The 14,598-nt window shown below is 41.1% G+C and overlaps 1 protein-coding gene across 1 annotated transcript; it reads right to left on the bottom strand.

Annotated features, from left to right (window-relative positions):
- Positions 1–11,391: 11,391 nt before the first annotated feature.
- mcl1b (MCL1 apoptosis regulator, BCL2 family member b) lies at positions 11,392–14,535 on the bottom strand. The gene is made up of 3 exons (XM_061717558.1): positions 13,888–14,535; positions 12,416–12,663; positions 11,392–12,253 (listed from the first exon to the last, which is right to left on the bottom strand). Exons 1-3 carry the CDS (start codon positions 14,330–14,332, stop codon positions 12,137–12,139), a joined length of 810 nt encoding a protein of 269 aa, XP_061573542.1. The 5' UTR covers positions 14,333–14,535; the 3' UTR covers positions 11,392–12,136.
- Positions 14,536–14,598: the final 63 nt, after the last annotated feature.

A 14,598-nucleotide genomic window follows, 5' to 3' on the forward strand; every position in this document is an offset into this window, starting at 1 on the left:
GTCACTCATTGTTCTAGCTGTGGTGTGGAAAGGAATTTGCAACAATTTGTTTTTTCAGTTAACAGTGTGATATCAGTGACTACGTTTACATGCAGTCAAAATCTGGGTTATTGCTAATATTCCGGTTACTGAAACATTCAGAATATTCCGTTTCCATGCGTGAGCTAACAGGGTTATCCCTGTATACATGGCAGGGTTTCCGTTGTCCGGTAATTGCCGGACTTTGTCCGGTAAAATATACAGAAGTCCGGTATTTTATAATCTCTCCGGTCAAAATGTCCGGTGAAAATACTCACTGGTGCTGCGGGACTAGAGTCCCCGGGAGTGCCGCGGAGGGACACGCCGAGCCTCGGTGCCGGGAGCTGGGAGGAAGCGGAGCTGCGGCGCCGACATCCACGTGTGCGTTGATTTATGGTTCTGCTTCGCACCGACGCAGAGCCTACGGCGTAGAGTACGCGTCGCTGCGTACCTTACGCCGTAGGTTACGTGCAAGCTTCTGCAATATTTATTTATTTTTTGAAGTTACGCTCGCGAGTCAATTGACGGGACTTATTTTATTTTAAATACCCTGTTTTTCAATAAAAATACTATTAAATGACTTGCATTGATATCGTACTACTGCATATGATTTATTTTTAACCTCAATAAATTCATATAGCCTATGTGACCGGAATTTCAAACATATGTCCGGTAAATTGAAACCCTGCCGGTCACATTGTCCGGTGCCAATTTTTTCTAGCGGAAACACTGATACATGGTAATTAATCTTTCGGGATATCCCGATCAAACCAGCGACGCGCGGAGAACATCATGACGCAATTTCCGTAATTTCCGCTTCTTCTTCCTGCTTCGCGCAATTTTTCGACCACCTTCTTTTAGATCTGGCTATCCCGGTACTTTCTACCGTCTACAAATGCAGAAATGTTCATATCCTTCATTACATTTATGAAGTGATTAGTTTCCTCCTCACTCCAAAAGTGTGGCGTGGTCTTGTGTTTCTCCGTGTTTATAAGAACTTCCTGGACTCAAAAGACCAGGATTCCTTGTGAACAGAGCATGCGCAGAAAACAAATTCCTGTTCCGTTTGATGGGGATATATTCCGTTTGGCGTTTACATGACCGAATATTCGGGTTTTAAAAGGAGTAAAAGGAGTTTTTAAAAACCCGAATATGAGCAAATTCGGGTTATTGGTGTTTACATGGCTGTGCAAAACCGGGTTATTGCCAATATTCAGGTTGTAAAAGGGTTATTGACTGCATGAAAACACACTCAATCATTCCAGCATGTTGTCACTCATCGTTCTAGCTGTGGTGTGGAAAAGAATGTGCAACAATTTGTTTTTTCAGTTAACAGTGTGATATCGGTGCAAACAGTCCTTCATCCCAGTGAAGTATTTGGCTGACGGGACTGACCGGACAGCCTGTCCTGGGGGCCAAGGGCTCCTTATGGATCAACATTAACAGAGGCATTCTCAAGCATGCCAGAGATGTCATTTCCGCATATCCCGTGTCTGCCCTTTGGCCTCTTCCTGGTTGAACATGCCTGAAACCCGGCACCAACGTGGCGTCCAGGGGGATTTCCTAACCTGATGCTCAAACCACCTACACTGGCTCCTCTTGATGTGAAGGAACCGGCAACTCATCTCAGTCTCTCTTACATGCCATCGCCCCTCCTTCAATCGCCACTTATGTCCATATTTTAGTCGACATTTTATATTTCTTTTTTTTTTCCTTACAACAGTGTTGATGCTTTTCTTTTCTTCTTCAAGTGAATTGGTTTAATTCACTGTACGAATTGTTACAGATTACTTTCGTAATACTGTATTTAACCCGGTCTTTTTACGTTTTGACCGTATAGAAACGTATTTCTCGTCAGTTGTGTGAAATAAGACCTGGAAACAGGCATTGTGGCATAGAATTATCAAATTGGTTTAATCCACCGTACAAATTGTTACAGATTACTTTTGTAATACTGTATTTGACCCGGTCTTTGTAAGTTTTGACCGTATAGAAAGGTAATTCTTGCCATTTTACATGCTGGTTTATAAATCATTGCACATTCTGTATTCATCACTAGTATTACCATATCTGGATTATTGTGTGGAAGTTTGGGGCAACACATATATAAGCAATTTACAACCGCTATTCAGACTGCAAAAAAAAGCAATCAGGATACTTCACAATGTGGGTTTTAAGGATCACACAAACACACTGTTTTTAAAGTTGCATGTGTTGAAATTCTGGGACATTGTCAAACTAAAAACTCTACAAATCATATTCAAAGCGAGAACTGATTCACTTCCAGGCAATTTACAGAAAATCTTTTGTGACAGGGATGGGGGTTATAATTTAAGAGGAAATTTTACTTAAAAAAACAATGTGTTCATTCTAAAAGGAAAAGCATGTGTATCTCAGTTGTTGGATCTATGGAATGGGTTGGGTGATGGTTGAAGCAATGTACAAATATAAATCAATTTAAAAAACGGTACAAACAGGAAGTTCTGGGAAGTTATTTGATTGAGGAGTTATGTTAAGGAAAGATTGTGTTTGTTAGCTGGTTAGGTGCAAAGGCTCAACCAATGGGAAAATCTGTAGCCTAATAGGTAAATTAGCAGCTATTTATTATTATCAATATTTATATTTAATTTATAATAGAGGTAACAAAGGGGCAGGGTTAAATAAAGATTTACTTCTACCTGCTCCTTTTCGGACACTGTTTTTTTTTCCCTGTTTGTATTACGTTTTTGTTGCTTTTTTTCTGTATGTTTTGAATTTGTTTTAAAATTGTATATTTTTTTCCTTATGTGTTCAAAATAAACAATTCAATCAATCAATCAATTTTAAGAATGAGATGTGTACCTGCTGCACTCTACTGCCCTTACTGTTTAACAACTTGTGCTTTCTATTATTTTACCTCTTTTCTTATAATTTTATTTGTTATTTACTGTTTAATTGTGTCTTGCTGCTTTTAATGTTGATGTAAAGCATCAAGTATGCCTTGCCTTCAAGTATGCAAACTCAATCCAAAGGAACATATAAGCTTATTTTTGTTTTGAAATAAGAATGAGGATGAGTGAAGACAAAGTATGAGGAAGAAAAAGGAATCTGTCATGTTGACTGTTACTGAAAAAGTGAGGGGGAGTGACATGAACTGTGCACACTGCCGTGTTTATTCTGAGAACAAATATCCTGCTACTTCCTTCCTGTTGGTAATACGCTGGGAATTTTGCTGGGAACATCCCGCCCCTTCCAGACAGAATGCTGGCTCTGTTACTAAATTGAATCAAGCAAAACATGGAAAGCCTCCAAAGACCTATAGCAGGGTCAACAACCTGCAGAGAACACTGTGTGCTGAGAAAGAGCAGACAATTGGAGCAACTTCTGCTTTGGAAAAAGAAGAAAAAAGGCACAAAGCCGCGTCTCACAGCAGCCAGGGTCACGTGATTGGAGCGAATACTGAAACACATATTCCTTATCTTATTATTCATTGATATGGTTGTGCAAAACCTGCCTTTCAACTTCAAATAACTAATTTGTACAACATTAAAATTGTATAATCTTGTTGTTTTTTTTTCTTCCAAACAACCCAGTGGAAAATGTTTCTGAAATCCGGAACGGATCAATTACTGCAATCTCTGGCTGTATTATCAGAGTGATCTGAAAACAAATTAGAGTCAATAGTTTGTTTTATAACTCCTTTTGTAAGCTGTTAATTTAAGCCATTTTGTTTTTTTTAAAGTACCAGCTCTTTCATTCCTCTTGAAATTCCCGAGACCACATCATCAAGACCGTGCACTTCGTCAGCTATTAGTCGACAAAAAAAGTTTGAACCTATTAGCGACCCATATCAGTAGTTATGAGCAAGTTTTAGCTGCGATAACAGTCGACAATGGTGCTCTTATTATTTTCCTTTTGTCAAATAGGCCCTTTTCTAAATGGTTTCCAGAGAGGACGTCGTATATGACTCTGTAAAAGAAGCATCTGGTAGAAAGAGCTGCATTGCTTTTCAACCCAAGCCAAGGCCATGGATCAAGTAAAATAGTCATTAGCCCCTTTTACATTGGCAGATACGCCAAATTTAACACGCAGATCTTTACATTGACCGACGCGGGGTGGGGCGTCAAGGAGGCCCGCGAATAACTCTCCTCCGAGGGTAATCTAAACAAAACTAACGCTGGGTGGGGGGTTGTGGGAGGGACTTGTTGATTACGTAACCCGAGTACAAACCGCTAGGGGAGGTTTTATTAGGGACCGAGCACCAGCAAGGCTTGTGCGAAGCCCTATTGAAATCGGAAAGATTATTATTTTATCCGAAAACAATCGCGTTTTTGAGGCGCATACTGTAACTTACTCGAAAAGTTGTGAAACTTGGCACGAACGTCCCATGTGGCGAAAAATTACGTATTCTAATAGTGTCAAAAAGGGGCGTGTGCTAATAGCTCAACAGCGCCCCCTAGAAAACGTTGAGCCTCAAGCCCCACAATACGGTACGATAATATGTCGTAACTTAAAAGCCATGGCCGAAACCGAACAGGAAGTCGGCCATTTTGAATTAATCATGTCATTTTGGCGCAATTTTATGCCACGTGTCGTACTTTCACGAACTCCTAGCAGGATCGTCTGTTCGACATAAAACTCGCTCAGGAGACACAAAAGACGTTAACGATGAAAAGTTATCAAAATCGTGAGTTTTCGTGAAATGGCATGGCCGTGGCGCCGCGTCAAACTTCAACGCTAAACAGGAAGTGATACTAGTAGCTGATTGGTCGATATTTGATAGATCATATTTTCTGCCATAACTTTTGAATGGTTTGACATAAAGCCTCGTGGGTGGTGTCATCAGACTTTGATTTGAGTCATTGACCATAATTGGTGAAAATTGCACACGCGAGGTCCCGTTCATCGCTGCTTGCAGCTTTAATTTTAAATGTATTTATGATTATTACTTTATAAAATAAGGAAACGGCTAATGAGAGTAACAGCAGCCCGCATGACGTCACAGGTAAGATGAGTAACTGGGGAGACGAGGACGTCCACGAGCTACTCATCCTTGGACCACATAAATCGTTGTATGTCCGGAACCACAACGGATGGTCCGTTGTTTGAATACGTGGCCACAAAAATGACAAACCGGGAGTTTGCAAGAAGCAAACCCCAGCCAAAAAAAACACTCATCCCAATGTGTTTCTCCATCCTCATTTCGAAAATTATACACATCTGACCGCAAAGCTTATGTGACGCTTCCCAACTCGTCTTCAGGCACAGGGGGGAAAATAACACCTTGCAAAAATGATGGGATCTTCAACATAATATTTTCTTTCACAATCTTTTGCGGTAATGGCAGGAATAAAGTGATATCTAACTCTGGATGAGACGTCTGCACCTGTGGACGGGTATTTTGGTCCACGCCTCACGACCAAACTGCTCTGACTGTCTCAGGTTTGAAGGGTTGCTTTTCCAGACTACGTATTCCAGCTCTTTCCACAGGTGTTCGGTAGGAGGTCAGAGGTCACAGAAGGACACTCCAGAATAATCCAGTGTTTTGTTCTTAGGCATTCTCAGGTGTTGTAGCTGTGTGTTTTGGGTGGTTATCCTGGCGGAGCTCCCATGACCTGTGACTAAGACTCTTGGGATTTCATTTGGTCCCTTCACAAGTTCAAGCAACTCTGTATCAGACGCATCAAAGCGGCTCCAGAACATAACCAAGCCTCCTCCACGTTTCACAGTAATTACCGGTACAGTGTTTCCCATTTTTGCATCTTTGAACACAGAGTTGCTACAAAAGGTCCAGTTTCTGTTCCAAAGCACCTTCTCCCAGAAACGAGCACTTGTCAGGGCTTTTTGACCAATTCCAGTCTGGCTATTTCAGCAGTGGATCCTCTTCAGGTTTGGCACCGCCATTGACGGATCTCGCAACAGAGAACTGACTGCGTTTACATGCAGTCAACCCTTTTAAAACCCAAATATTAGCAATAACACGGTTTTGCACCGCCATGTAAACGTCAATAACCCCTTTGAATAACCCGAATTTGCTCATATTCAGGGTTTTAAAAACCTGAATATGACCCCTGGGTTACTCCTTTTAAAACCCGGATATTGGGTCATGTAAACGCCAAACGGAATATCCTGATCAAAAGGAACAGGAATTTGTTTTCTGCGCATGCTCTTTTGTGTCCAGGAAGTTCTTATAAACAAGGAGAAACGCAAGACCAGGAGGAGACTAATCACTTCATAAATGTAATGAAGGCTATGAACATTTTGGCATTTGTAGACGGTAGAAAGTACCGGGATAGCGAGATTTACAAGGTGAGCCAAAAGTTGCGCAAAGCAGCATTTGCTTTGAATTTTAGATACAGGAAGAATGATGGAATTGCGTCATGATGTTCTCCGTGCATCGCTGGTTTGATCCAGATATCCCAAATGATTAATTACCATGTAAACAGGGATAACCTTGTTTGCTCACGCATGTAAACTGAATATTCTGAATGTTTCAGAAACCGGAATATTAGCAATAACCCGAATTTTGACTGCATGTAAACATAGTCATTGTAAACCTTGACCTTGGACTTCACCATGAATCCTTTTGGTTACTATGCGTCTCTTCACGTTGTCATCAATCTTGCAGCTTCATCCAGGGAGGTTGGCTACAATCTCATGGACCCGAAACCTCCAAATTACATTTCCAGCTATATTCACAGGAACACCAAGGTCCTTGGAGAGGGTTTTATAGCCTTTAACATTCTCATATGTTAATATTCTTCCCAATCCCCTCAGACCCCTCCGGTCCTTGTTCAGTGTGATGCCCACCCTGATACCAAACACCATTTTTAAAAAGGTAATTCTGTAAAAGTGCACTAGGAAGTTTATACCTTGAATCTTTAACCTGTAGTTACTCAGTCTGCAGGCAAATATATTGCTTTCCTACATTTGAATAAACTTGCATGTGCCATGAAAGCTCAAATCTATTTATAGCATAACCACCCCTTAACAATGAATGTCAAGCTACCAAAGATGATAAACTGAAACGCCCTGTTCAGGATTATAACATTCAAATGACGCTCTCAATAAGACTTGAGTGAAATGTATAATGTAGTTGCCACACACACACACACCAAAGGTCACCTATCACCTACTGTACTAGGCCATAGCGGCCAGCGTGCACGTCACCACTGCCAGCATGGATGAACAGAGTGGTTACTCTGCACTGTGATCATCAGTAAAAGAATAAAGTTTCAAAAGACAGGATGACTGCACTCAGAGTGTAACATGACACATCACCCAGTGGATAGAATTTGATCTGAGATAAGTATCGAGTCACCAAGAAGGGCTTAGTGTTTCAGAATTCACACTGAGCCAGAGGAGTGAGAACCAGTTGTCCTCAGATCTCCAATTGTTTCTAAACTTTTGTTCCTGGCAGTGCCATGCACCGCACAAGTCCAGCAAGATGTATGAGGCAATTAAGAAAATCTCGGTCAACCGACAAGCCTGACAAGTCGGACAAGGCAGGATTAAAAAAAGAAAAAGAAAATGCCAGAATAGTTTTGCAAGACAAGATGGCATTTGGATGCCATGCAGTTTATGATACTTCCTGCTCATAATGCTGGCATTTAACTCTTGCAATGAGTAGCCATGACAATGAGAAAGTTGCTTACATGCGGGACTTGCTGAGTGAGCCCCAAAAAACCCAAGTAATGGTCAGAATAAGATGCCGAATCCAGACATGTTGGAGTCATTGAGAATGTAAGGACGCATTGGTAAAAAAACTGGATGCACAAACATGCACACAATGAAAGTATCAAAAATAATTTTTTGCATTTCATCGAGAAAGGAACATACTCCAGAAGTCAATGTTGCCCGATACAAAATTCAGACAATAATGACTGAAGATGTAGAGGTTTAAAAGGGAAAGTTCAGTTTTTTACAGCGAACTCCAGCTGTACAAAGAGCTGTGTCTGAAATGAATAAAAGAAATGAACGAGTTTCGCGGCAATAATGTGTTATTTAGACGCTGCATGGTCTGTGTCCCGCTGTGCCCCCTATCGCTACCATTATATGGAGAAGCGGCTCGCACAAAACTCCTAATATCTTCCGAAGGACTCCAAATGACACCAAACTTTTCTGGGTGAGTATACGACCATAAAAAATGCCAGAAATAAGGTCCAGGTTGTAAAAAACGGAACTTTCCCTTTAAGAGTAAAGGAGGGACAGCAGTGCTTGTTAACGGCATCTGATGTCATTCCTTGACATGTCACTGTGAAGGAGCGTCTGTGCACACTGGTTATTGAACCCATTGATGAGTTTCCTTCCATGTCTGTTAACCGTCAGCTGAACCTTGGACCAGTCTTTGCAGCATGATTAGCTCAGTTGTTGCTTGGCTGCAGAGCGCAAACATGCAAAAACATCCACGTCCATCTTGAGATTTCCGCCACACCTCTCTCCCTGCTACACTACCAACTTCACAGCAGGTTTTAACCCAATTCTCCGATTTTTCCTCCCACTTTTCCTGCAACTTTAGTTTTGTTTTGGGGGGTTTTAAAATGAAAGCATTGTGGAATTGAAACTGTGCCGAGCCTGAACAGCCATTCATGCCAAGTACATGCTGAGCTTATCTGTTCTTTGGAAGTTCTGCAGAACAGTAACAGGGCTATAGGCAAAACCCAGCTTGATTTGCCTTTCAGCCAGATTAAACAGACGAGTAGCCTTTCATGTACAGATAACGTCAGGAATGATTGGAAGCCTTGTGTGTAATTCCAAAAGGCAGGCTAAACAAGGGAAATATAGTTTCAGACTGCTTGCGTACATTTCCTTGTGCATTGACTGTGGACGTGGCGGCCGGCCAGCGCAGGTGTACCTAGAGGAGCCGCCGAGCGCACACAGAAAACCGCTCGCCTGCGGATTTCAAAGAAACTTGTGTTTGCATAGATAAAGATGGGGACGGGCCCCCAGCTACTGAAACTAAGATATAGGTCAGGGGAAGTTGAGTTTAAGGCTGTTTAAAGCTAAAGCCGAGTAAAACGGAAAGGTCTAGAAAGTACCGTACAAAAGCAACACTGTTTGGGACCCAACACCAAACACGGGATCTACTGTTTGTTTACACCAAATCCCTAACACATAATTAAACATGTTTTGCTAAAAAGTACTCCTGATGACATGAAAGACTTGAAAAGGTACCCTTGATGAATTCTGCAGTTAATATAAACAGTATTTGTAGTCAAACTGCACAGCACAAACTGTAGGCCAAAATATAAAAACATCCCTAAACTCAAGTTTGGAGTTGCTTTGCTGTTAAACTGCAGCTCTAAAAACTCTTATACTGTGCACGCTTTTATTTTCTTGTTTTTTGGCAGACAAGATGTGCAAAAACTTTTTAATCTACAACCCAGTTTCCCCTTTACGCACAGTGCTGCTGCAAACTGAAAACCTAACTTATCTTGTGCATCGCAGGCTCAGAATTCTGAGTATTTCGCAGCCTTTTAGTAGTAGCGGCAGAAAAAAGTACTCCTGTTAAAGATTAGCCCGTGCGTCAGCTGACTTCCCAGAAACTGCTGCTTTTTTTAAAATAAGGGGCGTGTTGTTGCTACGGGGAAGTAGAGAGGCGTACGACCAATGCTCTTCTCTTCTAGGCGGTTCCTTCCTCTGAACTCAAATTACCAATTACTGCTGAAGGCCAGATTGTGTGGAAAGCTGCAGAGTAGAGAAATGTTTATGCAACAAGATGATTGCTGTTTACTTTCAAAACGTATCAGAATTAGGAGTTCTCTCAGTAACTCCTCAAACTGGCACCCAGACAGCTTTTTCTTCTTCGGAGCCAAGAGAAAGCTCAGTCAGCTGCAGAGGCCCACGAGGCTAAAGCAATTCAAGTTTAGGAGTGCTGAACACAGTTAAGACATTTTTAGTAACTGCTTAAAAACATGTTTTTTCTGAGCAACAGTTCATGAGAAGTGACCTATGGTGACATTAAGAAAAGAATGCACACACAATGTTTTGAAACCACTCCTTAAAAACTATCCCATGACTGGAATGCATTAACCTGCTGCAACTGCGACTGTGCAGAAGCTGCACTTTTAACATTTTTTGAGTTTCACATAGCTGGCCATCAAACCAGTGGTATAACCACAATGAAAATGTTTTCAGCCATTTCATTTTCAGTTTTATCATTCAGGGCCGAGTGTAAATAACATTTTAATTCTACGGAATGTTGTGCAACTTAAATTTAAGGTCTGGCAGCTTTGTTGGGTTCACGTGATGACTGAGACGCAGAAATGTTAGCTGCAAATAAGTCATCAATCTTCACTTCTCAAAAGACTTCTCTTTAAACTATTCACGGACAGCCCACAAAACACTTCATACAGTTGGAATGTGTTAAGACTTTATGCAAGGGAGAAAAAAATATATATACATATGTATACACATGACTGTCTAATAACCTGTCTAATAACCTGGTTACCAACAGGTAACAAAACTATACATTTAGCTCCAAGACACTGCAGTGACGCCTGATTTCTACATCCTAATCCACTTGCACGGTGCAAAATGCTTTAAGAAAGTGCCTCAGCCCCAGTTCCCCAACGCGTAACAGGCGGTTCCTGACGATGAACCGTAGGGGGGTAACTAGGGAGGTGGTTAACACAGTTTACTTCAGGAGCAGACTAGGGGAGGTCTGCTGTGGATCATTGCCATGGAGAGGCTGCTCTCCATTTCTCAAAAGACCTTGGCGGAGCAGTGTTTGTTCTGTAACCCAAGACAACGGTAGGATCTGAACAAACAGAAGGCAAAGCTGCACATGATCGATCAAGGATCCCCCACGCGTGAGCCACGATATGCAGTCTATGAAAAGGTTTGACTGCTAGTGCAAAAATATTAGCTTTTTTTTTACTTTCTCAAATGAAGTCAACAGAAAGCAGAACAGGGTTAACTATGGGCCAGTGGATTATATAACTTTCTGAATGACAGACGTATTAAAACACTGGAGGACAAAATGGCAAATGTGTAAGATAGAAAATAGAGTACCTTAAGCCTGCTAAATCAGGAAGCAGACAGCGTTTTGCAAGTCTGAGGCTTTTTTGAACTGCCTTCACCTCAATTTAGCAGTGGAGCTGTGCACCAGTTTTTACAAACATGCTACCACTGCAACTTGCAAAAAAAAAAAAAAACTGCAAATGCAGCTCAAAGTGTGAAAGAGCCGCTGCTACGGTTTCCAATTTCTAGGAAACGGCACCCTTCGCTCTGTGTTGTGGTGTGAATAAACAAAAAGGTTAACGAGTGCAGAGGTGTCAAAACTCCATTTCATCATCACAGAACTTTAAAAAAAAAAGTGGAGATGTAATCCATCTTCTGCTTTTGCAAAAAAAATTTCCCTTAACAAAAAGGCAGCATCAACAGGTCAAACAATAAGATTTCAACATATCTTTATTCTGTAGACATCTTTGATCTAACACCTGTATCTGGCCACATTGTTGAAACTGACTGGTATCAATTTGGTCTGTTTTCTTGAGGATGGTCCTTCCAAAAAAAAGGACTAAATAGCCTTGTTTCAATGCTTTTTTTGTTTGACAGACTCCAGCCGTCCTGGAATCTTTTAGTCAGAAAAGTCCAGCTCATGGTTAAACTTGCACAGATCCGTATCATAACAAGGAAGTATTACACTCATGCAAATCCTCCCTCCACTTGATTGTCCAGAGTCCATGGCTATGAACAGGCTGCATGAAAATGGGCTTCGTGTCTGTGTACGTATTGAAAAAGCTACAGCTCTTTGCTGCTTTGGCCTGGGGGTTAAAAACAAACCAATACCAGATAATTTTGATATACATCTATAAACAAGTAAAAAGCCAGTCAGGGTAAGATTTAACAAAATCAGCTCAACTGATTCCCATAACCATTTGAGTAATCATAGAAACATTTTAAATTTATTAGAAAAATAAATTTATTTGAATTAAATAAAGTCCAAATTTTACTTTTTTTGTAAAGAAAAAAAAAAACAAAGTTTTTCAGTTATTTAAAAAAAAAACATTCACTCAAAAAAAGAACAAAAAGGGATCAAAAACTACTGGTGTGATCATTTCAGAAGTTCCATCTTCTATACATAAGGAGAAAATGTTGGTGAAAGTATCCATAAGTAAGTCCAAGTCCAACAAATTCACCTGCTCAACAGGGCCAGTGTCGCCCCAATACCAGCAACTCCAATGAAGGCCATGAGTGATTTCCTGACTGTCGACTCTGGGTCTGCTACTCGAAAGAACTCCACAAAACCCTCCTGAGAATAAAAAAAAAAGCATTAGTTAGACTAGAAAAAGAGGAGTACAGAGTAGAGTGTTTGAGAAGGGACGCAGTGGTCACACAGAACTTCTTTAAACAAAGAGAACTGTTATGCAACCCACAGCGTTTGTCCAGTCATCCAAACGTCAGCATAACTCACCCATGAGTTGTTTTTGACCAGCCAGTCTCCTTGGTGTGTGAGCAAGTATGTGGAAATCTCCTGCGCCACCAAGTCCACGCAGTTCAACCTGCCCTTCTCCTTCAGGTACTGAGACACCGCTGCCCCGAAGGCCACCAGGCTGGCGATGCGACCCCAGTTGGTGGTCCCGTCTGCAAACAGGCTCTTGGCTACATCGCTAACAAACACCATATCGTCCTTATCGTCCAACGATAGCTTCTTGATCATACCTAGATTTAAAAGAAGAAAGCCTACGTCAGAAACCCCACCTTGCTGTGCATTTGTACAAGGGTTAGCACCCAAATGTTAAAACTAACTTAGGTGAGTTACATTTAAAATGAGGCATCGTTTCCTTCAATGTGTAAAAACAGCATTTCCAAACATGGATCCTGTTGTAATAATTACTTTATTTATAATGCACTTTATAGTAATCTCAAAGTACAGAGCAGAAAAATAAAAATATGAAAGTCTTTTTAAATATACATTTAAAAACAGCATATAAAAAGATATATTTAGCTTTTTCAGGTCACGTTTAAAAGCCTGTGGTGTAAAATAAATAGTGTGAAATGCTTCCTGCAGAGGATAAGTGCACTGAGCAATAGAAATAATACATTTAATTTAAAATGCACTTTATATTTAGTAATCTCAAAGTGCTACAGAGCAGAAAAATTAGTTATTTTTTAAAATATATATTTAAAAACAGAGCATATAAAAGATATTAGCCTTTTCAGGTCCTATTGTGTAAAATAAATAGTGTTAAATGCTTCTTCCTTGCAGAAGAGGGGGTGGGGGGATAAGTGCACTGAGAAATAATATTATTTATAATGCACTTTATATTTAGTAATCTCAAAGTGCTACAGAGCAGAAAAATAACTTATTTTTAAAAATATATTTAAAAAAAGAGCATACAAAAAATATATTTAGCCCTTTCAGGTCCTGTTGTGTAAAATAGTCTGAAAAGTCAGAATAAGAGTGAATGTTCCCTTTTTTTTCAACTGTATATACTGTTCATATTCTGTGAGTATACATATTTTATATGTATTTTTTATATATTTTTTTATTCTGACTTTTCAGTCTTTTTACAACCTCCCCTGCATGTGTGTGCCAAGTGTACTGCTGACAACAAAAATAAGTTTCTCCACTGAGGGAGAAAATAAAGGATATCTAATCTTATATAGTGTTAAATGCTTCCTTGCACTGAGAAATAATATATTTTAATATTTGTTCTTTTGTATTGCACCAATCACCACAACAAATATCTTGTGTGTGTTAAACTACTTGCCAATACACTTCTTCCTGATTCTGATAATATCCTTGCACAATGGTGGCTACTTAAGGCTGATTTGTAGTTCCGCGTTACACCAACGCAGCGTACGGTGTGCGTCGACGCGTACCCTACGGCGTAGGCTCTTGCGTCGCTTTAACGCAGAACCATAAACTAGGCTCCAACTTACCATTGTACGCGTATCTGTGCTTGGCCAGAACGTCCTCCACCACTCTATTCATGGTGGCCAGGGCTTTGCTTTCACTGCACTTATTTAAGGAAAGTCCCACAAAGTCTCTGAGGAAAGTCCTAACCAGCTGCCGGGTCTCCTCCTCCAGCAGCTCGTCCACCGCGTGGCCGGCGGGGCTCTGCCCGGAGGGGCTCTGCAGCTCCGGGGAGCAGGGCAGCGAGTCCCCCTCGCTGTCGTCGCTCCGCAGGTACTTGGGTTCCGTATATCCACTGATGGAGCTCACTCCCAGGCTCTTCGGCCTCTTGGGCGGGTCGCCGGAGGCCACGCTGCCGCCGTGCGACTGCAGCAGCTGCGGGCAGCCCAGTATGTGCGTGGCGTGGATCCGTCCGTCCACGACTCCATTTTGAGGGAGGATGAGACAGCCCCGCTTCACCAGTGGGAGCATTTTTCTTCTTTTTCTTTGTAGGTTACTTGAAAATAAAAAAGACTAAGGTTCCTTCTTTTTTTTACTTAATTACTTATTAAGTTACTTAATTTAGTTCTGAGTCAGCCGAAAGAAAATTACATTTCCCATACCATTAACGCAGTTTCTCGCAACTACATTAACGGGGGGAACGGACGTGTCAGCGAGGAGCCTTCGACTGTGTGGAGGCTTTTTATATAGCCGTGGTGACTCACGTAAGGCGTGACGTAAGCACGTCGTGTCACTTC

This window comes from Cololabis saira, chromosome 3 (genome assembly GCF_033807715.1).
Source record: "Cololabis saira isolate AMF1-May2022 chromosome 3, fColSai1.1, whole genome shotgun sequence".
Lineage (NCBI taxonomy): Eukaryota > Metazoa > Chordata > Actinopteri > Beloniformes > Belonidae > Cololabis > Cololabis saira.

Excerpts from the sequence above, each read along its gene's own strand:
- mcl1b (XM_061717558.1), bottom strand. The coding sequence starts at position 14,332 with ATGCTCCCACTGGTGAAGCGGGGCTGTCTCATCCTCCCTCAAAATGGA. Across the intron at positions 12,664-13,887 it reads GCACAGATACGCGTACAATG|GTATGATCAAGAAGCTATCG; the intron begins GTAAGTTGGAGC and ends TTTTAAATCTAG. Across the intron at positions 12,254-12,415 it reads TGGTCAAAAACAACTCATGG|GAGGGTTTTGTGGAGTTCTT; the intron begins GTGAGTTATGCT and ends TTTTATTCTCAG.